The 22,680-nt window shown below is 54.2% G+C and overlaps 7 protein-coding genes across 7 annotated transcripts; 4 read left to right on the top strand and 3 right to left on the bottom strand.

Annotated features, from left to right (window-relative positions):
- Window positions 1–303: 303 nt before the first annotated feature.
- CPAR01_10463 (phytoene desaturase) lies at window positions 304–2,040 on the bottom strand (the record flags this gene model as incomplete). Its single annotated transcript, XM_060494724.1, has 1 exon — window positions 304–2,040. The coding sequence occupies one exon, from the start codon at window positions 2,038–2,040 to the stop codon at window positions 304–306; it is 1,737 nt and encodes a 578-aa protein (XP_060346906.1).
- A 2,242-nt stretch (window positions 2,041–4,282) lies between these two features.
- CPAR01_10462 (squalene/phytoene synthase) lies at window positions 4,283–6,169 on the top strand (the record flags this gene model as incomplete). The annotated part of the gene is made up of 3 exons (XM_060494723.1): window positions 4,283–4,305; window positions 4,363–5,286; window positions 5,356–6,169. 3 exons carry the CDS (start codon window positions 4,283–4,285, stop codon window positions 6,167–6,169), a joined length of 1,761 nt encoding a protein of 586 aa, XP_060346905.1.
- Window positions 6,170–6,868: 699 nt separating this feature from the next.
- On the top strand, window positions 6,869–8,008 carry CPAR01_10461 (thioesterase; the record flags this gene model as incomplete). The annotated part of the gene is made up of 1 exon (XM_060494722.1): window positions 6,869–8,008. The coding sequence occupies one exon, from the start codon at window positions 6,869–6,871 to the stop codon at window positions 8,006–8,008; it is 1,140 nt and encodes a 379-aa protein (XP_060346904.1).
- A 1,114-nt stretch (window positions 8,009–9,122) lies between these two features.
- Window positions 9,123–11,323, bottom strand: CPAR01_10460 (DASH family cryptochrome; the record flags this gene model as incomplete). Its single annotated transcript, XM_060494721.1, has 2 exons — window positions 9,123–10,761; window positions 10,818–11,323. 2 exons carry the CDS (start codon window positions 11,321–11,323, stop codon window positions 9,123–9,125), a joined length of 2,145 nt encoding a protein of 714 aa, XP_060346903.1.
- Window positions 11,324–13,518: 2,195 nt separating this feature from the next.
- On the top strand, window positions 13,519–13,941 carry CPAR01_10459 (uncharacterized protein; the record flags this gene model as incomplete). The annotated part of the gene is made up of 1 exon (XM_060494720.1): window positions 13,519–13,941. One exon carries the CDS (start codon window positions 13,519–13,521, stop codon window positions 13,939–13,941), a length of 423 nt encoding a protein of 140 aa, XP_060346902.1.
- Window positions 13,942–17,945: 4,004 nt separating this feature from the next.
- Window positions 17,946–20,522, bottom strand: CPAR01_10458 (fungal specific transcription factor domain-containing protein; the record flags this gene model as incomplete). Its single annotated transcript, XM_060494719.1, has 4 exons — window positions 17,946–18,347; window positions 18,440–18,728; window positions 18,809–19,244; window positions 19,355–20,522. The coding sequence occupies 4 exons, from the start codon at window positions 20,520–20,522 to the stop codon at window positions 17,946–17,948; spliced, it is 2,295 nt and encodes a 764-aa protein (XP_060346901.1).
- Window positions 20,523–21,448: 926 nt separating this feature from the next.
- CPAR01_10457 (uncharacterized protein) lies at window positions 21,449–21,939 on the top strand (the record flags this gene model as incomplete). Its single annotated transcript, XM_060494718.1, has 2 exons — window positions 21,449–21,740; window positions 21,887–21,939. The coding sequence occupies 2 exons, from the start codon at window positions 21,449–21,451 to the stop codon at window positions 21,937–21,939; spliced, it is 345 nt and encodes a 114-aa protein (XP_060346900.1).
- Window positions 21,940–22,680: the final 741 nt, after the last annotated feature.

Here is a 22,680-nt window from a genome sequence, read left to right as displayed (position 1 = left end):
TAACCCAGCCAAAGATCACGATCTCAAGGCTCCCATGAGCCTTGAGACACGCATTGGCCATATTCCGCCGACTTTAGCCCAGGGAATCAAGGATCTTCTCATCAGCTACAACGACTGGATGGTTTCGAAGTGCCACCCATGCGACTGGACTTGCGAATAAACGTCATTGAGGGGCATTACTCGAGCGAGCGTGCCTCTACCAGACTAGAAATATACCATTGAGTTTTTGAAGTGAGGTGTCTATTTTGACCAAAAACATGCTCCTGAGTATAAATCATTCCTTTCATAGCTTACATGACAAACTTAGCAAACCCACGGTTGTACGGTAGGCCAGAAGATAAAGTAAATCAACGCCAAAACCAGTCCGACAGACAAGACAGCAACTTCTTCGGATCCGAAGTGGAATCCATACCGTACGTTATCCAGCTTCTTGTTCCCTGGTGACAGGCTCTGGGGCTTCAAAATACCGTCGAAGCCCCGGGCCCAGGGTACTTCCAATCCCCGATCATCGAGAATCTGCTCAGCCGTGATCTTGGCGCCAGCCATGACAATAGGCACGCCGGTACCAGGGTGAGTGCTTGCGCCGACGAAGTATGCGTTTTCCAAACCCTCTGCGCGCGTACGGGGGCGGAAAGCAAGAACGTTGAAGATGCCATGCGTCAAACCCAAGATAGCACCCTTGTCGAGGTTGAACTTCTCTTCCCACGTCAAGGGCGTGTTGACAATCTCATGTGTAATGGAATCAGTCAGGGGCGCGCAGCCCGTCCTTGCGCTCACAATCTCCACGACGGCGGCGCGGGCGCGAGCGACGATGTCGTCCCAGTGCTTCGGGTCGGACGTCAGCCCCGGCCCGTCGCCCTTTGACTCCTGGAGATGGCCGACGGGCACGAGGACGATGACAGTGTCCTTTCCCTCGGGCGCCGCGGAAGGGTCGATCCTGCTAGGCACGTTGACGTAGAAGCTGGGCTGGGTGGGGAGGGAGTGGCGCTTGAAGATGGCGTCAAAGGACTCCTGGTACTCCTCGGCGAGGAAGATGTTGTGGACGGACAGCTCGGGGATCTTGCGGTCCATGCACCAGTAAAATGATATGGAGCTGCAGCTGGCCTCCCTCTTGCGGAGAGACTTTGTGTAGTCGGTGATGGTCGGGGTCTTGGGGAGGAGGTTGCCGTAGGCGTAGACGAGGTCGGCGTTGATGATGACGACGTCTGCCGTAAGGGACTCGCCGGACTCGAGCTCCACGCCCGTCGCCTTCTGGCCGTCTGTCAGGACGCGGGATACGGGCGTGTTGAGGCGGTAGTCGACGCCCAGCCGCTCGCCGATGCGCACCAGCGCCGCCACGACCTGGTGGAAGCCGCCGCGGGGGTACCAGATGCCCTCGGCGAACTCGGTGTACTGGAGCAGAGAGTACGTCGCGGGCGCGTCGAAGGGCGACATGCCCATGTACATGACGGCGAAGGTAAACACCCTCCGCAGCCTCTCGGTCCAGAAATACCTGCTCGCGCGGCTCCAGATGCTCTCCAGCGGGTGCAGGTTCACGACGTGCCTGACAAACCCGGGCCTCGCGAGATCCAGAAACTTGCCGAAATTCCGGTGCAGCACGTCCTTGACAGAGATCTCGTAGTGCGTGTGGGCCTCGCGGAGCCACTTGAGATACCGCTCGAAGCCGTCTTTGCCCTCCCAGCGCTCGATCTGCGTCTTCATGGCGGCGAGGTCGGACGAGTGCTTGAAAAGCTCGCCGTCGTGGAACCAAATGTTGTAGTTCGTCTCGCAGCGCAGCAGGTCGACGCCGGCGTCGGCCATGGTGGTGTCCAGGTCCCGGAAGGTCTCGTGGAAAAGCTGGGGGAGGAGGAAGAGGGACGGACCTTGGTCGAAGCGGTGGCCTTCGTGGTGCATGAGGGAGCAGCGGCCGCCGGTGAAGGAGTTCTTTTCGAGGACGGTGACGGAGAAGCCTGCCTTTGCGAGGCGGGCGGCGAGGGCTACGCCGCCGGCGCCTGCGCCGACGATGATTGCCTTCTTGGGCTTTTCCCCGAGTTGAGGCATTGCTATATTATGTGATGGGTTCTCTACTAGATATGTGAGATGAGATAGATGGCTGCACTGGATGTAAGGCGATAAGTAATGCTTGTGAGATTGTCGTGAGGTTGTATAGCTGGGATTATCAAGTGCCCCCAGGAGATTATCACCAGCTCACAAGACAATGAGAGAGCGTGAACAGCAAATGGAAGATTGACGCAAGGGGAGTTGATTAACATTCATACTAGACTAATTATCCTACCATTCCAGTAAGCATGTGAAGAGAGACGGCGGCTGCCAATTGTCCCTCGCATGCCATGGGATCCACAAAAGCAACGGAGCGGCAGGTGCAGGGGGTGGGAATGAAATCGCACGAGGATGAGCTCCGCACCGGCCGGTTCGGGGTTGAGAATTGAGAGAGTGATGACACCTCGACTTCGGAGGAAGCTCCTGGCTTACGAACGTTGAAGAGACAGGACGGGCGGGATGGCGCACAAACTTCACCCCAATCTTTGTGTTCCTTGCTGAGGTGAGCTGCCACTGGCTTGGGATAGCATAAGGCGTGCGAAAGCAAGGGGCGTGCCGCATGAGAGAGCTCATGCATAAACAGGGTGACAGGCTGATACGGTGCTTTAGCTACAGGTACAACCAAACAAAACGGTTGTTGAGACATTTGATATCGTATTCGCAGATCGCGATCGTTGTTATCCCGCTTCATCGGCTACTGCTTTAGATGGAGCAGAGTATAGAGCCAAGCTCGCGGACTCGGACATTTGTAGCATTTTAGTCTTCCAACTTGCCATTTGCCGTGAAGTGTATAAGTCGAAGTGGGTATTTTTCATCAATTAGACGTTGGTGATGAATCACCTTGGATTTCATTCATCTGTCCGGCCCCCAAACAATTCATGTGTTCCAAAATTCAGCCTCCAACAGGCTCTGTGAAATTGTTCTCGTCTGAAAGGCAAAACGGCACCTAGCATCCATCCCGCCTTGTCTTACTCACCCATTCTCAGCACGTTTGACACATGGCCGCATCTCTCTCTACGGATACATCTCTCAGGCAGTATTGTCAGGAAAGCATTTAGTGTCTCCTCTCCCACCTGGCTAAAAAACCACTAGATCCGCGCCCGCTTACTATCCGTCCATTAACCCCTGGTCCGATCAGAACCTGAAAGTGGGCTGGTTGTATGCAAAATCCCATGTTGGGACGCGCATATGGTCGTCATAGACTTTCCAAATTCCCTTCGGACTCGGCCAACCAACCACGCCGGCCCGGACCAGCTACCTTGAAAGTTGGAGCTTCCATTCCGAATTAATTACTGTTAGAGTCAGACTGTGTAGCTTACACTAAGACCAAGACGCCAAAGGGAGTTGGAGCTGCACGTTGGATCCTCAACAATCTCATCCCAATTCAAGCTCCATCCCTAGCTCCTCCCCCACCTGGTTCAGCGCATTGTCTTACCGGATCTGGAAAGAAGCTCAGTCTACAGGATCCTCGCAAGCGCCACCACGTCCATCTTGCACCACATTGCACCACAGTCCGGCCGCACTCTTAGCATCTTCGTTGCCTTCGTCTGGAATCTCTGAACTTCAGAAAAGTCCGAGCCCCGAGCAAGAAAACAGCGCCTGGAAACACCAGCCGGAGCAACGTGCCCGCAAGACAACGACTAACCCGGATTTCTATCCCACTCCACTCGGGACAATTCACCATTCCTCCCACCGGGAACTAGCCGACCGGCTTCCGTTATTCTCTTGGGGTTACGGATACAAAGTCCAGCCAGCAACGGTGAATAGTCCGTCTTCAACAGAACAACAAAAAGGGACGCGATAAAGTAAACAGCAGGGCAGGTTCGGGTGCAAGTTGTAACGCTGCAACGCCGACGTGGGGTCTCACCTCACCTTCTCTTCACCTTACTTGCCTACCACGCTTACCTACCTACTTATTTGACGCTAACCTCTCCGTCATAATTGCGCTGACACCCGCCCGATCTAATCCCACCTCACCTTTCGTTTCTCTCACACGCCCCAAGGTGCCGTCTTTCTTTTGTGCAACCTAGCCGCAGGAACAGCTTGCAATCTGGCCTGCTTCGGAGTCGGACGGACTCTAGACAGGGCGAGCGCCGCTGGCAGGAGCCGCCCCAAGACAAGCCTCAATTCTTATCAACCCTCACCGTCGCCGAGCCCGTGTCCTTATTTTTTCGATACCCTATGAGAATCTGCTCATTCTCGTGATTCTTTCACGGCTTCCAGAAACTGCAGCCCTCTCAAGATGGGTTACGACTATGCGCTGGTGTAAGTGATCCTACTATTGAGCTCTTCTTCAGCAACACTTTGCTCATCCCTTGCTAGGCACGTCAAGTACACCATCCCTTTGGCGGGATTACTCACTTTCATCTCATACCCTCTGTTTACGCGCCTCGATGTCGTGAGGACTCTCTTCATCGTCACAATCGCTTTTACCGCCACGATTCCCTGGGATTCGTACCTGATCAGAACCGGCATCTGGACATATCCCCCAAACGCAGTGTTGGGACCGACCCTCTATGACATCCCAATCGAGGAGCTATTCTTCTTCGTCATACAAACCTACATCACCGCTCAGCTCTACATTATCCTCAACAAGCCTGTGCTTCATGCTCAGTACCTGAACTCCCCCGCCACGCTCCCGCAATGGATAAAAACGGCGAAGCCTCTCGGCCAGCTAGCCCTCTTCAGCAGCGTCGTCTTGGGCGCATGGCTGATCGCCAAGGAGGGTGAAGGCACCTACCTGGGCCTGATTTTGGTTTGGGCGTGCTCCTTTGCGCTTCTCACCTGGACTATCACGGCGCAATTCATTTTGGCTCTGCCATTGGCTTGCACCGCTCTACCCATCCTACTGCCCACCATCTATCTATGGGTCGTCGATGAGATGGCCTTGGGCCGCGGCACCTGGGCCATTGAGAGTGGCACAAAGCTTGAACTAAAGCTTTTCGGCAGCCTCGAAATCGAAGAAGCGACCTTCTTCCTTGTCACCAACATGCTCATTGTCTTTGGCGTGGCAGCCTTTGACAAGGCCGTCGCGGTCTGCGATGCATTCCCAGACAAGTTCGACAAGCCAGCCGACGCCCTATCCATGTCATTGCTTCGAGCTCGTGTTTTCCCCTCATCTCAGTACGACATGGAGCGCATCTTGGGCATCCGCCAGGCGGTCACCAGACTGGCCAGAAAGAGTCGTAGCTTCCATCTCGCCAGCTCCGTCTTCCCAGGCCGCCTACGGATCGACCTGACGCTGCTGTAAGTGGAGTTCCAGCGCCCCAAACCTAAATTTATCCTATATCGCTGACCGACTGCTCCTCTCCGCAGCTACTCCTACTGCCGTCTAGCCGACGATCTTGTCGACGATGCCGAGACCCCTGACGAGGCCGCATCCTGGATCTCCAAACTCGACCGCCATCTAAGCCTGCTCTACAAGGACCCCGACGCGACTTCGGCACCGCTCGCCGCAAAGTACGCTGCCGAAAACTTTCCAGAATCAGCTCTCTCGGCTCTGGACCTCCTCCCCTCATCGCTCATACCCCGCGAACCCCTCGCCGAGCTCCTCAAGGGGTTCGAGATGGATCTCTCCTTCAGCAAAGACACCTTCCCGATCACGGATCCCGAGGATCTCGAGCTCTACGCTGCCCGCGTTGCCAGCACCGTCGGACAGGCGTGTCTCGAGCTGGTCTTCCGTCACTGCCAGCACAATCTGCCCGATTACATGCAAGCCTACCTCCGCAACACAGCGCGCCAGATGGGCCTTGCGCTGCAATTCGTCAACATTGCGCGCGACATTGCAGTAGATGCCAAGATTGGCCGCGTCTATTTACCCACATCCTGGCTCAAGGAGGAGGGCCTGACGCCCAAGGATGTTCTCGCGAACCCCAACAGCGAAGGCGCCGGCAATGTGCGCCGTCGCATCCTCGCAAAGGCCTTTGACCACTACGGGGAGGCGAGGGACTCCATGAAGTGGATTCCCTCGGAAGCGCGCGGCCCCATGGTCGTCGCCGTGGAGAGCTATATGGAAATTGGCCGGGTTCTCATGCGCAACGGCGGCGCTGCAGCGGACGGGAGTGGGCGAGCTACGGTACCCAAGTCGCGTCGCATCTGGGTTGCTTGGAGCACACTCATGACCGCTTAGATTTGATTCCGCACCCAGAACTGGACTTTGGGGGGTTTGCATTCGCGTCTTAGATCTGTTTGGCCTTTTGTTTGGTTTCTCCTCTCCTTCTCCTCTTTCCCTCTACCCACTCAGGCCCTTTTGATGGCGTTGATAAAGGCATTACGAATAGACAGCATGGCGTCCATAGGAGTGGTAGCAGTATGACATAGACGTGACCCAGGATGCAAAAGGCGCGTTTCCACGCCGCTTTCTTCGATACTAGGTCCACGATGAGATGCAATTGTTTCGTGTTCCCCACAGAGATCGATCCGTCCGATGGAAGCGTCGTAGCAGTGACATCATGTCAAGCTCCGTGGTCCATCCAGATTGCTCGAGCCTCCAGGGAGCTATGTAAGCGAGGATCCGTGCGTGGCCTGTAGTGGGGACGTCTGGCCCAAGCTCCTTCACCGAAATTCGGCTGGCTCACCGAGTCGCTGTGAAGACTTACCGAGAAACCAGGGACCCAAACGAAGATAGCTAGGTCTCCACCAAAAATAGAGCCTCCATCGACAACTGCTCAAATCGCCAAGTTTCCCTCTTCACCCACCTCGACCCATCCAGGGGGACAAGAGCCAGCACCTTTCCAACCCAATTGAGCCGGTCGCTCGAAGAGCTCACTTCCACTACATCAAATCACATGCGCCTTTTCGTAGAACTTCGACAGATAAGCCTCTCAAAATGATACCCAGAGCGCCCGCCCGCCGTCTCCTCCGGGACATCGTCCCCGCGCACCGCATCGCGCCGCGACCCTTCCTCCGACCCTTCACATCCACGCCCTCCTCCCGCCTCCAAGCCCAGCGCCCGCCGCCGCCGCCTCCCATCGCGCAATCCCCTCTCCAAACCCAACAACAGCAAGCCGCCGCCAACGCCGCCCTCTCGAACCTATCCCACCTCACCCCGGCACAAATCACAGCCCTCCTCTCGACGACACCACCGTCAACACTACCGGGAGGAGTAGGAGGCATTCCCGGCGGCCCTCCTGGCTCACCTGCCGTCGGAGCAGTCCCCTCCGCCGCCGGCCCTTCCCGCCGCTCAATCCTCCTCCGCCGTGCCCTCTGGGCCCTCTTCTTCTTCGCCCTAGGCTACAAGCTCACCGACGACCAAATCGCAACCATCCGCTTCACGGCCCCCTTCCTCTACCCACCCGTCGAGGCAGACGAGCACCAGATCCCCCTCTTCCGCGCCCACGCCACCTTTCAAGCCATCGAAGACTACCCCATCCTCCAGTCCCTCGTCCCCCGCATGCCGCCCAACACCGACCCCGGCGCCGCGGGGAACCCGATCCCCCAGCTCCCGACCTCAGACTGGGAAAACTGGGAACCCTACCGCGACTTCTCCCCCGAGCGAACGGCGCACCACCTCTGCGCTGGCCCGGCACTGAATAACCCCAATGGCCTGGGTCTGGTCAACATTGTGTTTCGGCACAAGTACACGGGCGAACTCATCCTCGCCATCATGTTCGGACAGGGGACGTCCGGGTGGCCGTCCGTCGTGCACGGCGGGATGCTGTCTACCATCATGGACGAGGCCATGGGTCGGCTCGCGGCGCTCAATTTCACGGCCAACACGGCCGTCACGGCCAAGCTGGCAATGGACTTCAAGGTGCCTGTGACGCCCGGGATGCTGTATATCGTTCGCGTGGGTAAGGCGCTGCCGGAGTGGCAGAAGGAGAGGCCCGACGAGGAGGATAAGACGGATCGAAAGTTGTGGATTATTGGGCGGATGGAGGATCCGGATGGTGCTACTGTCGTTGAGGCCAAGGGGCTTTTTGTGGTGCCCAAGGGGATTGAGGTGCAGCCTCTTGGTGGGAGGTTCTAAGCTTGGGGGGGAGGGAAGGTTTTGTCAAATGTAGAGTTTGCTGTTTGAAGAGGAGGAGGATATGAAAAGGGGGTAAAAGGATGTCAACGTGCATTCAGTGGCGTTGCAAAAGGGATACATGCCATCTCAGTTGCCTCTGGCCTTCAAGCTGAGGCGAGTCAAAGGGGGGAGCCGGAAGTTACTGAAAAGTAATATGTGTCGATAGATGTGGAACTCAAGAAAAGAAGCAAAATAGACAAAACTCGTGATACCTCAAAATCAGTTCAACATACCAGACCGATCATTCCAACGTCCTCTATCACCTACCACCTGACACTTTCACAAAGATTAACGTCGCGAGGCTTTCATTCGCCTACTGAGTGTCCCGTTCGCTGAGGACATCACGTAGGTACTTGATGTATGGCCGAATACTTTTAGCCCTGATCTTCCAGGGAATTAGTCGAGTTGACCTCAACTAGACAAAGCCGCGTCAACTTCCGTATTGTGATCAAACGTAGTAATACTTGGCCAGGTATGAATCTTGAAATCCAACAAGCCTTAATCACCTTACAAGTAGTGGTGCACGTAGTGTGTTTGTCAATTAGGTGATAAACCCAACCCGCGAGATTGCACTGGAACGTAGTGGTTCAACATGCTAGTTTATACATAAATAAGAAAGCGCTATGCACGATTCGTGCGTGCGTAATATACACTACCTGTAGAGGTCCGCCATTGCGAGTGTTGGTAAGGCTTTCCACTGCGCAATCAAGTTGCTTCACACTCTACTACAACACTCTGATCTCATCCGTCATTGAAGAATGCCATAAAGTTCTCTGGAAACACCGCTACCAAGACGTATTTCACCCCGCACCGCGCTATACCATAGCATGACCCATTTCTGCATTGTTCATGCTCTACACCCAGCGTGTATCAACGTGATCAGTTAATATTCCATGACCGTAACACACCTGCCAGAGATACTAGTATGTTGGTGGATATGAGGTCAGTGTCGGTTTCTAGGCAATGGTGAGCGGCGACGGGCAATGATGGGCAGCGATCGGCAGCGATGAGGGTCAAGTTGCCAATACCGCTCCCCATCTCTGCCGCGAACCCGCCTCCTGCACCTACAGAGGACCTACGACTGTTGTAAAGACGCCGCTGTTGTCCACTGTGGCCGCGGCTGATTGTTTGCCAAGGGGTACATGTTGGCAATGTGGTAGGTGTTGAAGCCTCCTCCCCTGCTACCTCCAAACGATCCACGACCCCCTCGGTAGCCTCCTCCACTTCCGCCGCTGCTGCCATCCCCTCCACCTCGACCACCCCGTCCGCCACGATAACCACCGCGGGAATCGCCACGGAACCCGCCGTTTCCTCTGTTGGTACGGTATCCCTGGGGGCCATTGGGTGGCGACCTAGATGAAGAGTGGCCTGTCGAACCTTGGTCTGAAGCACCATTCGAGTGACCATAGCCTCCGTTGGAGCTTCCTGAACCTGGTGGAGGTCCTCGTGATGGCCCACCGTTGGACCCGTTACTCTGATGGGAATTGCCTCGACCCCTTCGGCGATTGTTATACTGCCTCCTGCCAGTCTTTGGTTTGCCTTCCACCGAGAAATCAATCTTCTTAATGGGGTCTGTGACCATGACATTCTTAATCAAACCGAGACGTTCGAGCTCATCTGCCGGTGTAGTCCAGAGTTGGAACACATTCTCCAGCTTTCCAACCTTTCGAGTTTCAACAACCCAAGCCTTGACGTACTCTCCGTCTTTGTCATAGTCGAAAGCTTGCTTAACAGGATTGAAGATCCTGTTGTCACCACGAGGGTCATTGCCGACGCCAGCAACATACTGCCAGTTGGACCAGTTCGAGCTAACGTCGTAGTCGACAAGAAGATACTCGTACCATTCGGCTCCGTAACGCCAGTCGATACCGAGATGCTTGGTTAAGAAGGAAGCCACGTTTTGACGAGCTCTGTTGGATGTGTAGCCAGTGTGGTACAGCTCGCGTTGCGAAGCATCAATCAACCCCATGCCGGTGTTTCCCTCAAGGAACCTGTTCAGGGTCTTTTGGATCTCGTCTGGCGAAGCACCGAGGTTGTCGTCCGAAACCACGTGCTTAGGGTCCGCAGACTTCCACTTTGGTGTCTTGTCGGCCTTGAAGCCAGTGACGCGGAAAAGCTGTCCTCTAAACTTCTTCGTGCAAAGACGCATGTAGTCACGCCAAAGAAGTTCGAATCGCACAGCCTTGGTTCCGTCATTTTCCCCCTTCCCGTAACCGGGCGTGTCTTTGAACTTGGCATCCTGTCCGTCTTCAAACTTGACCAGAGCCTCATGGATCTGGCGTCCCGTCAAGCATCCCAATGATAGGTAAGCTGAAAGTTTGGTGCTGAAGTCGACTCCGAGCAGGCCGTTACGAGTGTCCTTGTAGCTAGACATGGCGCCTGACTTGACAAGGTGATCCAAACGCTCAATTCCGACATCCTCGCCACCGCTGAACGGATGAACTGAAGTCGCCTTCTCTGGAAACTTTGGCTCTTGATCGAAGGGACACTTCAAGGGCGTAAGAAGACCAGACTCCAGGGCATCGTAGGTGGATGGGATCTGGAACGGTGCTTGCTGAGGAGGGATAGCGGAGTGCTCAGGGAAAGGTGGAAGGGAACCCTTTGCAGGGCGAGCCAGCGTGGGTCTCGGTTTCTCGCGGAGCGGCTCTTGGGTCTTTCTGAAGGCTGTGAAAACGTCTGCGAGGTCGCTGGGGGTTTTGAAGCCGAGGTCGCGGCTGTTGGAGAGAGAATCGTTAGGATCGTAATTTCTTGTCAAGCGGGATACACTTACTCGTCAATAAAGTATTTCTCGTCCAGCCAGGTTTTGAATTCAACACCGTGCTTCTCGCAGGCTTTGGCCACTGCCTTCTCATCCTTCTTCTCTTCGATAGCTTCTTCCTCGACCATCCAGACCGCTCCAACCTTTTGGCGTTTGTCTGCGAATCCTTGAAGAAGGTCGCCAACGACATCACCGAACCTGCCTGCGCGTAAAGCCAGGCCACTTCCTACGCCTTCGAGGGATTCCTTGACATTCCAAACAGACTGAGCAATGAACTTTGTTCGATGAGGTCCACACCGCCAGAACTTGCCAATCTCGCTGCGAGCTTCTGGGTAAGGGGACTTGCTTCCTTCGCGTAAGAGGCCGGAAATCTCAATCTGGTGTGCTGGGAATACGTAGACAGGGAGAACATGTGTGAATCCGTGGTCAGACGCGGTTACGAGATGGTGAAGAATAGGATTATCCGCAATGCGAAGATCGTGCCGGAGCAGGTAAATGAGGATATTGGACGCCGCCATCGTAGATAGATGCTCGTCGGGTATTGCTTTCTAGTAAAAGCCGGGATAGGAAAGTCGAGTTCTTTCGTTGCAGTGTCAGATAGACACTGGTTTTGTTTTTGTAAGTTGATGGGGTGTTCGTTCGTGTTGAGACCACGGTTCGTTGGCAAGATAGAGATCAGGAGACAGTGCCACAGATGGAAGTTCTTGAGAGGGAGGGAGTGGGTTAAGACAAGTTTGCGTTGTTAGGAGTCTGAACCAAAGTCATGGCGTAAGAGAAGCCGTTAGATCTGCTTTAGCTCCCGACCAGCTGGGAAAGAGACTAGTCTTGGAGTCGCCACAGAAAGTGCAAAGATGATTTGCGAGCGAGTTGCAAAGAGGTAGTAGGTAGAAGGGGGAGGTCGACTGGAAGGGAAGGGTAGGCGAGGAGCGGGAGACAGGGTTCCCCTTAGGGCAAGGAACAAGCTAGGAGAAACCTTGGAGTCTGGGTCTCTCGAGAGAAGGGGGGGGGGGGCCTGGGAGTGGAAGGGAAGATGAGGTTAGGTCGGGGCCGAAGAGAGAATGACGCAGCAGCCGCTAGTCCAGGGGTCCTGCCGCGATGCGATGGTAGGGTGGTCGGATGATGAGGCTGCAAGAGAGCTACAGCATCGACTTTTAGGTTAGACGATCGGGAGTGAAATGGGAAAGTAAAGTAAGAGTATGGAGTGGCCAGAAAGAGAGAAGGGGGAAGGACGATCTGTCTCTTTGTAATAACAAAGGAGGAACAGGAACGGAGCCGCCTCTGGTTCGGGTAAGAAGGGCAGAGTTTTTTGTCCAGTTGAGCAACAAAATCCCGGGGCGTTTTACTTGGGAGTTCAAGCTGGCCGGAGCACTGCAGAGAGTCGTTTACGCAGTTCTTGATGAACACTGGGACACAATGCAGGGTCGAGCCACCGTCCCAACTGAGCTGAACCCGGAAGGTTCACGACGCAAGCTCGCTAAAGGGGTGGAGTACTATGCAGTGAGATAGGCACCGCGTGCTAGAAGGAAGAAAGTTGATGATAGACTTGACCGTAGGATAGTTACTGTTATCCCGAGATTTGATCCAGCGAGATAGATGAAGTAATATCGAACAGACTGAAGGACGACAGGTTGTACGCAGTAAGGTACGTAAAGAAGACATGGATGGAATGGACGTCGTCGGAAAAAGAGAATGGTAAAAGGTCCAATCAGTTTGCACGGACAAACCGCCGATGGCTTAGAGTAGTCATGACGCCTCCTCTCAATGTTCTCCTCCTCGACTGGCGAGCAGACAGACTAAGTCACATTGGACCCTGAAATTTCATGATCCCTCCGAGTCTGGGCCCCCCCGGCCACCCCCCTTCCCAGTCTGTTCGGGTGGCCGCCAGATTTGGATTTGCCATGCATATCCAAGAGACAGGAGAGCCTCGACAGGAATTGGTACATTTGTCTGCGAACTGGAAGGGTGTTCTTGCCTGTCGGCCGATTCTGAATGAGGCAAGGAGGACGGCCTTGGTGGTTGCCGGGGTCAACTCCGCGACTCCCCGACCATAGACAGAAGTGATAAGATACCTAGAATCTGACAGTTCACACATATTGCGTAAGGAGGGGAGGCAATTTCCATGGTTGAAAAGGCCGAGACGTGGCACGGGGAATGCGCTGGTGCCGGCACATAGCAAGGAGCGAGGAGAAAGGGCCGCAGGATTGCATGGCGATGGTGAGGACATGGGAAAGATGGATAGCAGTGCACCGAGATCGAGAGGTACTTCTGATGCAGAGATAAAGTCCGGGGTTCCAGAGATCGAGTCCACCCGGACGGATCCATGGGACTAGTTTTAGTGGAGACCACCTCTACGTACCGTACCGTGTCGGTACGTATATGCTGCCCTACCAGGGGACCACACAACCCTCAGGCCACCGACAAGCACAGCACTCCCAGCACTCCCAGTCACCTCACACCTCACACCTCACTTGCTTACCTCGCGTTCCTACGGATATTCCTGCTGCTCGCCTTTGTCACATCTCTGATTCATCGAATTCTGCTTTGCCTTGGATAGCAATGGGATACGAATACTCCCGAGTCCCAGAACTCCCAGCTGCATCGCCCCTGGCATGGCACTGCATGGGAATGCACCGTCAAGGCTGCCGAAAGTGCTTACCAAATTCAACACCCTTGACCATCTCGCTGTGTTCGCCGACGCAGATTCCCAACCACGATGTTCCCTGATCCATCGGACTCCATCAGCAAAAAGAAGAACCACCCGATCGATGCCATCGTCGTGTGTCAAGCTGTAGCAACCGAGCATCGCGGGCAGAGCGCAAACCCATCTGCAATCCACTCCCTGTCTGTCAATGCAGGTCGCAATGATCTTGGAGCTCGGTGCGGATTGCGGCTTCCACCTGGGAATATGATGAATCATCGGACACCACTAAACGTTCCCGCTTTGTTCCCAGACTCTGTCTTTGGCTTTGGTGCCGTCCGCCATCGCCGCAGCCGCCCCCTACTACGAACACACGCCCATTACACGCCACAGCCACTTGGCCGATCCATTGATGGATTGGGAATGACAGCTCGGTACGAGAGCAGAGCCTCCAGGCTCCAGACTCCCGACTCTTCGCAAGCTTCAGCGCCTTCATGAACGCTATCGAGTCAGTCTCCGCTTTAACTCACGGTATCAACACTGCAGTCTGCGCGGCACTTATTTCGCGCACAACTTATTTGGAAGCTTTGGTATTTGCCTACCCTACGCCCCTCCCTTCCTCCCTCCAGAGAGCCAAAATCAAAAGAGACGGATTGTTGGTTGATACTTTCAATCCTACTTTGAGTCGCTCAGCTGAATGAATATGCAGCTGGGCACCCTGTTTCGACAAGCTTCAAGACCTCGAAGATGGACTGTTATTCGTCAACATCACACCAACCTCCAGCTGAACCAGGGTACCAGCTCCAGTATTTTCTGAGCTAAAACTCGCTGGCGTATCATGCGTTCTGACAAGACTCTTCGCTTGTTCGTCAAGGTGCACATCGTTCCCAACCCGCTACTTGTATCATTGAGCGTATAGATACGCCATTCGGGTTGCATAACGCTGGCCGTGGTCAAGTCGAGTCATAAGAGGGAAAAGAAAGTTAACCATTTTCCGAGGGAGATTCCAAAACTCATCTGCTAGAAAGCCGCACTTCGCGATAGCTCTCAAGCGGCGGTAACCGGCCTCTGCTCCCGCGTGCGCCAAAGGCTAAAATTGCCTTGCCTTGTTCACATATTACTTCCAATGAAATGGTCGGGGCTGATACACAACTAGGTGCCGGAACTTGAACCCCTGGCCAGGGCGACGACTCCCTTTAACTCGATCTGCGTTCAGAGCTTGGCCGCCCGGCATCACAGCTCCAGGAAGTTGCAAGTTTGTTCACGTTCTGGCAAACGGAGAGTAATTGTGATGGACAGTGACAAGCCAACCGCGCTTCCTCAGCCTGGCAGTCAGTGCTGCGCCGAAACCCCCCAGATTACTTAGCCAATGACGGCCGTCCGCGCCAACCCTCGATCTGCGGGCTCGATGCTCAGAGAGCCATACTGATGGATCGGACCGGGTATCTGCGTTGGTGGCCCTGTGGTAGAAATGCCACGCTCTGCTTGGTTACGGCTTTTCTGACGGCACCGATTTGTGCTCCCATTCTAGGCCCTTGATCCTGAACTATGTAGCAATCGTGTCGGAGATTCCTCCACCACAAAACGTGCGTTGGCTTAGTGCTTGGCTCTTAAGCAAACGGCGCCCCGCCGTCACCTGCGGACACCTGCTGTTGCACTGCAGTCGCGGGTTTCACTTTTTGACAACGTGGATGTCGTTTCTTCTTCCAGAACTTTGAATGCGACAAGGGGCGCGCTACAGCATGCCTCGCGATGCAAATGAGTAGCGGCAAGGCTGGTATCGGAAACCCACACTCAACACCAAATGCTACACGAGGGGCCTAGAATCTGAGGAAGGAATTGCCTTTGCGAAGGAAGCCGATCTCGAATCGGCTCTGTGCATCGTATCTCGCTGCTTGCTCACAGAATATGACACCTATGCCATGCCGTCGATGCAGATGCCGTAGGGCAGTCTTAACCATCGAATTCTTCCGACCGATATTACTCTGCCGGGCCGCAGCTTGTCGAACGAGGTCTCATTCCCGCGCCGAAATTCTAGGCCCGCCTATCCCCGGTGACACCCGGGCGAGGTACCGGACTCGGACTTCCCGTCCCACATCTCATCGACATCCGGATCGGGGTTGCGAAGCCGACCTAGGAAATATCCTTGTCTCACATTTCCCAACGACAACGACTTTCATTCCAGACTTCAAGTTCTCCATGCCACGCACGTCACTGCGTGCTCGCCACGCTACAGCGTTTTCGAGAGCCTGAATGTTTTCACCTATCGCGTGCTTACTTACCTATCCCTGTCTGCAGGTCTTAGACTTAACGCCGCTGCAAGGACTCGCCCGTGCCTGGCATGCGAACAGGTTGGCAGAAGAAGTCTCGACCGTGACCGACTCTCCTACGCGTCATTAGCTCAGATTCTAGCCTCCGTTCACCCGCACATTGTCTGGTAGACTTCAATCTTCAATTTTCTGTCGACATTGAATGCGTTCACGGTGCCTCGCCAGCTTGGTAAGATTAGCTATAGAACATTTCCAAGCTAAAGAACATATCCCAAGCTCAGACACTGGTTTATTATCACGTCCGGGGTGCAGCGGCTAGAATTGCGGTAATCCTCACATACCCCTCTCCACCTCTTCGAATCGATAAATGCATGCGCATTCGCTATTCGCGGTTTTTCTAAGAGATTGCTCTCTGCCATCTGCCTCCCATGCATTCTAGGTAATCTGATTATCCAGCCTGATACGACGGAAAGTTCGATGATGGGCCTGGGCCCCAGATGTGTATGTCCGGAAAAAGAAAAGAAAATAAGGAGAAGGATCGTCCCCGAAGATCATCGCCCAACCGTCCTATGGCATCATCAGTTTCAATTACCTCCGAACCAGGTCTCTGGAGCCTAGGTAATGCATCCGTCATGTTTATAGCCGATGCCAATCAAGTGCGATATCATGAATACCCATAGCATTTGCCTGCTATTTCCGGATCGCCATGTGGCTGCTCTACGTTTGAAAAGTCTAGGCAATCTCGATGAGCGAGTGTGCCATCATCCAGACGTCTTTTCTGACTACTGGCAGGCAGTTATAGTCGAGCGATCTTTTCCTTGCGCAGTTGTTGATATCACCGTGTCAGCTTGACCAGGCCACGGGGCGTATGTACCAGGCCGATGCTGAAAAATACCCATCGACTCCGTAGAAGAGCTCTGATGGCACGATGGATTACAGTCGGGGGCCACGCTGCAACATAGGAATTCTCCGCGTAGTCGAGTCGAGTGACGTCTTAGTTGAAGTGGCGATTTCTCGCGTATGTGTGCTTCTCGGCTGCCAAAAAAAAAAAAAGACGCTAAAACTCCACTTCTTCTGGGCCAACCTTTTTTCCACCGGTGATCAGTGGCGGCTCTCCCCGGAGCCGAGATGACCAGCCCGGGACTCTGATGGCACGCATGGCTTAGGTAGGTGCCTAGTGACGACATGGGCAAGGGAACCGCATTGCAATCAAGGTGGGAAGGTCCTCGTGGCATTGCGCTCCACGAAACGGCAGCAAGGGCCGGCCCGGTGCTTTTTTCGATAGCTTAAACATTTAGAGATCTCGTTCGGAAGGAGTGGGATATGAATCGGCTGGGTTCCGATGGATCGCTTAGCAGCGGCTACCCTGGCGAATTTCCCAGATATGATGTGATGGCCCTGTGGTACCGGCCTGTCGTGGCTGTTACAGGTCTCACGTAGAATCCGTCAGTGTAGACGGGAAGCTAATTCGCGATTCCTCGCGTATGTTGGGGATCTAGTCCATGATTGCTTGGACCGCGATCACGGGGGTTATTGCTCTGGCCCGACGACGGCATTCGTGCTACATGAGAGCGTTATCTTTTCGAGTGGTAGCATGATCGCTCAACATATCAAACCTTTCCCTAGATGCAGGTGCTCCAAGCAAAGGTCTTCGCCGTTGTGCCATACTACATCAATGGCTCATCCTTTTATCAACGCACAGTTGATAGACCCGTAAGAAGTGGTGCCTCAACCGTAAGGTGACTTGACCAGCAGCCCCTGGCTTGGCCACGATCTATGTCTCTGCTGATTGGGAGACATTTCAAACTCATAGCATATCTCGAAGCAGTATGGTGTTTGAACAGTTGCGCATTGAGAAGGTGGACCCGTAGTTGTCGAGGAAGTAGGTTTGACGGAGATATGAAAACCCCAAGGCCGATTATGGCAGTCATTTTACTTTATGCACTCTATCCCTTCAACTTCGAGACGGCGGCAATATATATTTACGTCCTTTCCTGAAGGAGAACACTGAGTTGTGTAGCATTGAGCTAACCCTATTTCCCTTGAATCTGTCTATGAATGACATCAAGTAAGGTAGAATTAGAGAAAGACTGGAGACAGAAATTCCGACGCCATCTAATAGTTGATGCCATAATAGCAAGAATGTGAAATCCCGGGGTATAGACGTGGAAAGAGGAAAACAGAATGCAAGAACCAACAGCTAACACGAACACTTCCACCCCCAAGCAGCCACTACGATGACTGTTGACTCGAAGACACCTCAGGACGCAACCAATCAAACGTATCAAGCAAATCAAAGTTGAAATCAAGCTGCGTAGAGAAATCCCAGTCCATGGGGACATCCAGCATTACCCCGGCGGGCAACCCGCCGTCGACGGCGGACGAGGCCGACGCCGCGGGGCTGTTGAGCGCCTGGTCGAGGACGCGCTGGATGATGACCTTGCAGTCGGCGCAGAGGTCGCCGTTGGGCGCCGTGGGGCTGACCCAGTCGAGGAAGCCGACGAGGAGGCTCAGCTTCTGGATAATGCTCGAGCGGGAGACTTGGGGGTTCTGCGGGTGGTGGCCGCCTTGGAGGGTGGGTTTAAGGAGTTCCATGCATAGGATGCCGCCTCCGGGAGCCGCGTAGGCCATTACCTAGTTGAATGTGTAAGTGTTCGTCGTGTTTGTTCCCAAGTGCAAGAGGTGTTGGAAGAGGAAGGGTGTTCCGGGGGGGGTTCGACACGTACGAGCCATTCAAAGTCACCGTTCATGCAAGATAGACGATCCATGTTTGTCCAGAACATGAGGGTCTTGGAAACCATTTCAAAGCTGACAGACAGCAATGCGCCGTCATCGTGGCCTCTTTTCGCGAGTAGCCGCTCGATGAAGAACATGTTTTGGAGGTGTTCCAGCTTCATGATGAGTCGGGTGTACAGTAACGAGATGTCGAGTTTCCTGTTCTGCACGTCTTCTTCTCTCAGGGTCATGATATCGGGGAACCCAGCAACAGTCCGAAGTTGTCTTTCTTTGATTTCTCTGGAGGATGAGTATTAGCAACGTAATCATGTATTTCACGTAGATAGGTGTAAGTGACAACTGCCACAATCATCACTCACAACAACGTCTCAACCAGCGTCACGGAACCCTGTCCGAGCGCGATCTCGAATATTTCGTCCCGGATATGTGCCAGCATCACGCGGGCCCGGACGATGGTGGCAGAGTAGAGTTCGCCCTTGGTGTTCCATCCGTTTTCATCGAGTGCGGCGACATGGCGCGCCAGCGAGGCCTCGTCGGAGAGGAGGTGGTCGTCCTTTAGGTCCAGAGGCGGTGGTGTGCGCGCGTATCGGCGGCTGATGAGGGGTGGTCGGCCGGCGAATGAGGCCAGGACCTTGTCTACATAGAAGACGTAGGAGAAGAGTTTGCGCTTGATCTCGGAGCAGACGGTTGGTTTGTAGCCTGCCCCCGGCGCCGCTGCGACTTCGTCGTGGAAGCCGAGGAATGTTGATAGGGCTACTGTCTCTGCGTGGAGTTGCCAGCAAGCGAAGCCTACGACTAAGCTTTAGTAGGCATTCCTGCAAAGATTAAGATCACTGTTTACACCATTGGTAGGGATTCAAACAGCCTTCGAGGGTTAAAGTAAAGACGTGAAAGAAGCGACTTACTAGCATCGCCCGAGAAGAGCGACTCGATGATGGTGCGCTTCGAACACATGAAGAGGAGCAATGTGTTTCCCCCACTACCGGCAGCCTTGGTCAACTCTATACAAGCACCAAGACAGTACCGATACTGCATGACCACCTTCGTCCCCTCATCCACGCACTGAAATCGGGAGCCGACGTCCGGCCGGTACGGTCCGAGATAACGAGCCGCCAGCTCCAAGTACACAAACATCACGCCCAGTGACTCCCATCGCAAATTGGTGCCGGTGAACTGCGCCATCCACCTGGCCGGGTCGGACTCCTCGTCAGATAAGCACTTTGCGGTGTTTCCGCAGATAGTACGTGCAAGCGCAGTGAGCTGGGCATCATCTGGCCGTCGGCCGTGTTCGCCGGCGGGAAAGTACTGCGGAAACGTGTTGTACAGCGATATCATCATGTGTTTTGCCGCTAGGCGGATCCACCCGTCGCTCGGGCTCAAGTGGCTGTCGAACAGCTTGAGCCCCGTCTCGCGGTCCGGGACGTGGCGTAGGATAGTCAGACATGTTTCGAGCGCCTGAGCCGTCAGGGGTGGAGAACACTCGAGCCCGCAGTAGGCGGTAGTCCCGATCTCTCCGATGGGCGCCGCGCTGGACGGCTGGAGCTGCTTTAGACTTGAGCGAGTCTCTTCGTAGATGCCGCAAAAGGAGGTGAAGCCGAGGTAGCCGATGCCGAGGACGGCCGGCGTGACGGCCGGAGTGGCTGCCGTGCCGGCCGAGTCCGGGCTGGTGGGTAGACTTGGAGGGATCGAGGGGCGGTGCTGGGTCGTGGATCTCGCGGGCGAGGTTGTTGCTGTTGCCGTTGATGCCGTCCGCGATACCGCCGTTGGTCTTGGACTTAATTGCGATATCGGTATGACGGTGGGCTGAAAGTTCGAAGTCAGGGGAATAGACGGCGCTCTGGAAGCACGACGTTGCTCTCTCGGCCGGGCCTGCCTTGGAGTTTCGTTTGATGTTGCTGGATTGTCACCGAGGATGTACTCGCACACCTCCCCGGGACGCTTCGACTTTCTGCATCTGTTGCATATTGGTTGCGCGTGATCGCAGGCTACTTTGCGTTTTCGGCACGGCTCACAAGCCTGCGGCCGCCCGTTCTTTCGGAGTAAGAGCCGGGGTGGTGTTTGCGTTGAATCCATCTGGGGAAAGACAAGAATTCTTTTCCTTTACTCAAGCGATCCGATCGAAAGCCCGCAATGTACCCGTATTACAAGGTTGAATGTTTCGTAAGAGAAACTTCGGGAAGTGAATTGGAAATTCTCATCAACAACACGGCATCGGCTCGACTGTTGACCGCATGAAGTTGGTGATGTGAAGTCTCGGCTTCGGCTTCGTGAGCACGGGCGGTTGGACTCGGCTTCGGAAGTGGAACCTCTCAGCCCGTTCGTCCCCACCTCCTCAAGCCGTCGCACGATGACTAAAATCTCATCTTTTGACTCCTTCAAGACCTCCACCCTCTAGCCCGACTTGACTGACCGAACAACGAACAAAACCTGAAGTTGAAAGTGACTGGTCGTGCAGGTCTAGCCCAAAACGACTGGCCGTGCAAGCCTCTCCGCCAAGGGCCTCACCAACCGAACGATGCAACTTTCAGCCCCGAGGATTGGGAACGAGGCGTGATTGGTTTTAGGAATCTCCCTCCTAGGTCGGAAAGCCGGCGGGCACCTCCACTTCGGCAACGATCCCCCCGTCTGACCCCCCGTCGAAAACAGACACTAGCACTGACAAGACTTGTACCAATGTGAACATTTTTGACCTACGACTCACAAACCGCGCCCTTTGACATGATGCCATGTACATTGGACGTGCATTCGTGCCATTGAGTGAGTCAAATGGGGACTGGCCTTGCCGAAGCCGCGTTTGCATTGGAAATCAACATCAGGCTCGTGATGTATAAAAGACGCGGCCCACGACCTCCTTCCCGGGGTCTTAGATCTAAACCGTATATTAGCAAGCAAATCAAGCACGACATTGAGTACATTACAAATCCATTGACGATACCTCAAAGAACCACCAAGTCAACGACCTCGCCGTTCTACTACTACTACTACTCCCCTTCCTCCACATGAGTTCCATCGAATCTCAGCAATACCTCAAGGCCATCCTCCGGGACAAGACAGACAACAGCAAGACAAGCGACAACAAGAACAACAGCAGCACGATGTCTGGCTCCTTCTACGAATCAGCTTTTGTGATCCCTCACATGCAGGCTTCTGCCATGCCTCGTAGGCCTCGCCAGCCTGCACCGGCACCGCGAGCAACTGTCGGCGCCATGTCCTCAGAGTCAACGCTCGTCGACAAGGACGGCGTTCCTGTGATGTCCAAGGAGAAGAACGAAGCCAACGGTGACATCTCTGGTAAGTTGTCTCACTTATTGCAGTCTACTCTTCTTCGAGTCTCCTATCTCATTACCTTCGGCCTCATATGGCCTACCGGTTACTCTGATCAGGAATGTCTGGCTTCGATAACTCAGGACCTAGTTCTCTAACGTAGACTTCTACAGGTTCATCATCGTCGAGCAAGAATCTACTCAAGCGTCTTTTGAAGAAAGCTTGAGTTATTTTTGCAGATACAAAAGACTCAATTGGTCAGACAATTCGCGCTCTACCGCGTCACATGGAACTTTGGAGCTCTGGGCTAGCGTCAGCCTCCTGCTGATCCTTCTACCCTATTACCACGACTACTGCAAATCACTCGAGCGCTCATACCCGTAACGGGCGCATGGCTGCAGTCTTACATCGGACCATATGCATACACGTTCTTGCCAAGCCTGGTGGTTTCCATCAGATGACCAGCCGCACTTGCGCTGTTACCAGGTTCATTTGGCCAATAGTACGACCATGCATTGATCCTGCACCGCGACTTAGTGCTCCTTCAAACACATACACTCTTTAATCATAATCCGACATCCAACTCGATGCAGCTGGGAGAGTACACGTTGGTTTGGGGGCGAGTCGGCTTAATATTGCCTCATTCTGTCTCTTACACTTTCGAAGCCGCGGAGGACAGGGTTGAGCTGAGTGTAACCAAACATTGCGGCTCTTGATGAACAATATGACCCTGGGAGATGAAAGTCAGCCTGGAATAAAGTTTTTGAGTCGGAAAGACCACAAGGGTTGGTTTGGCCTGAGCCTCCAAGGCCAGAGTTTTCACGCAACGCCTCGTAACCTTTGCGACTGCAACTTGTTTTCCATGGTAGTTTAGACTTCTACAAAATCAGAAAACAGATCCTGTTTATTCATTCAAACCCTATGAGGGTCACGAAATGTAAAAGTTTTGAGTTGCAGCACACAGTCC

This window comes from Colletotrichum paranaense (genome assembly GCF_030867605.1).
Source record: "Colletotrichum paranaense strain IMI 384185 chromosome Unknown Scaffold_8.1, whole genome shotgun sequence".
Lineage (NCBI taxonomy): Eukaryota > Fungi > Ascomycota > Sordariomycetes > Glomerellales > Glomerellaceae > Colletotrichum > Colletotrichum paranaense.
The sequence above is the reverse complement of the archived record's forward strand: the minus strand, read 5'-3'. Positions and strand labels throughout refer to the sequence as shown.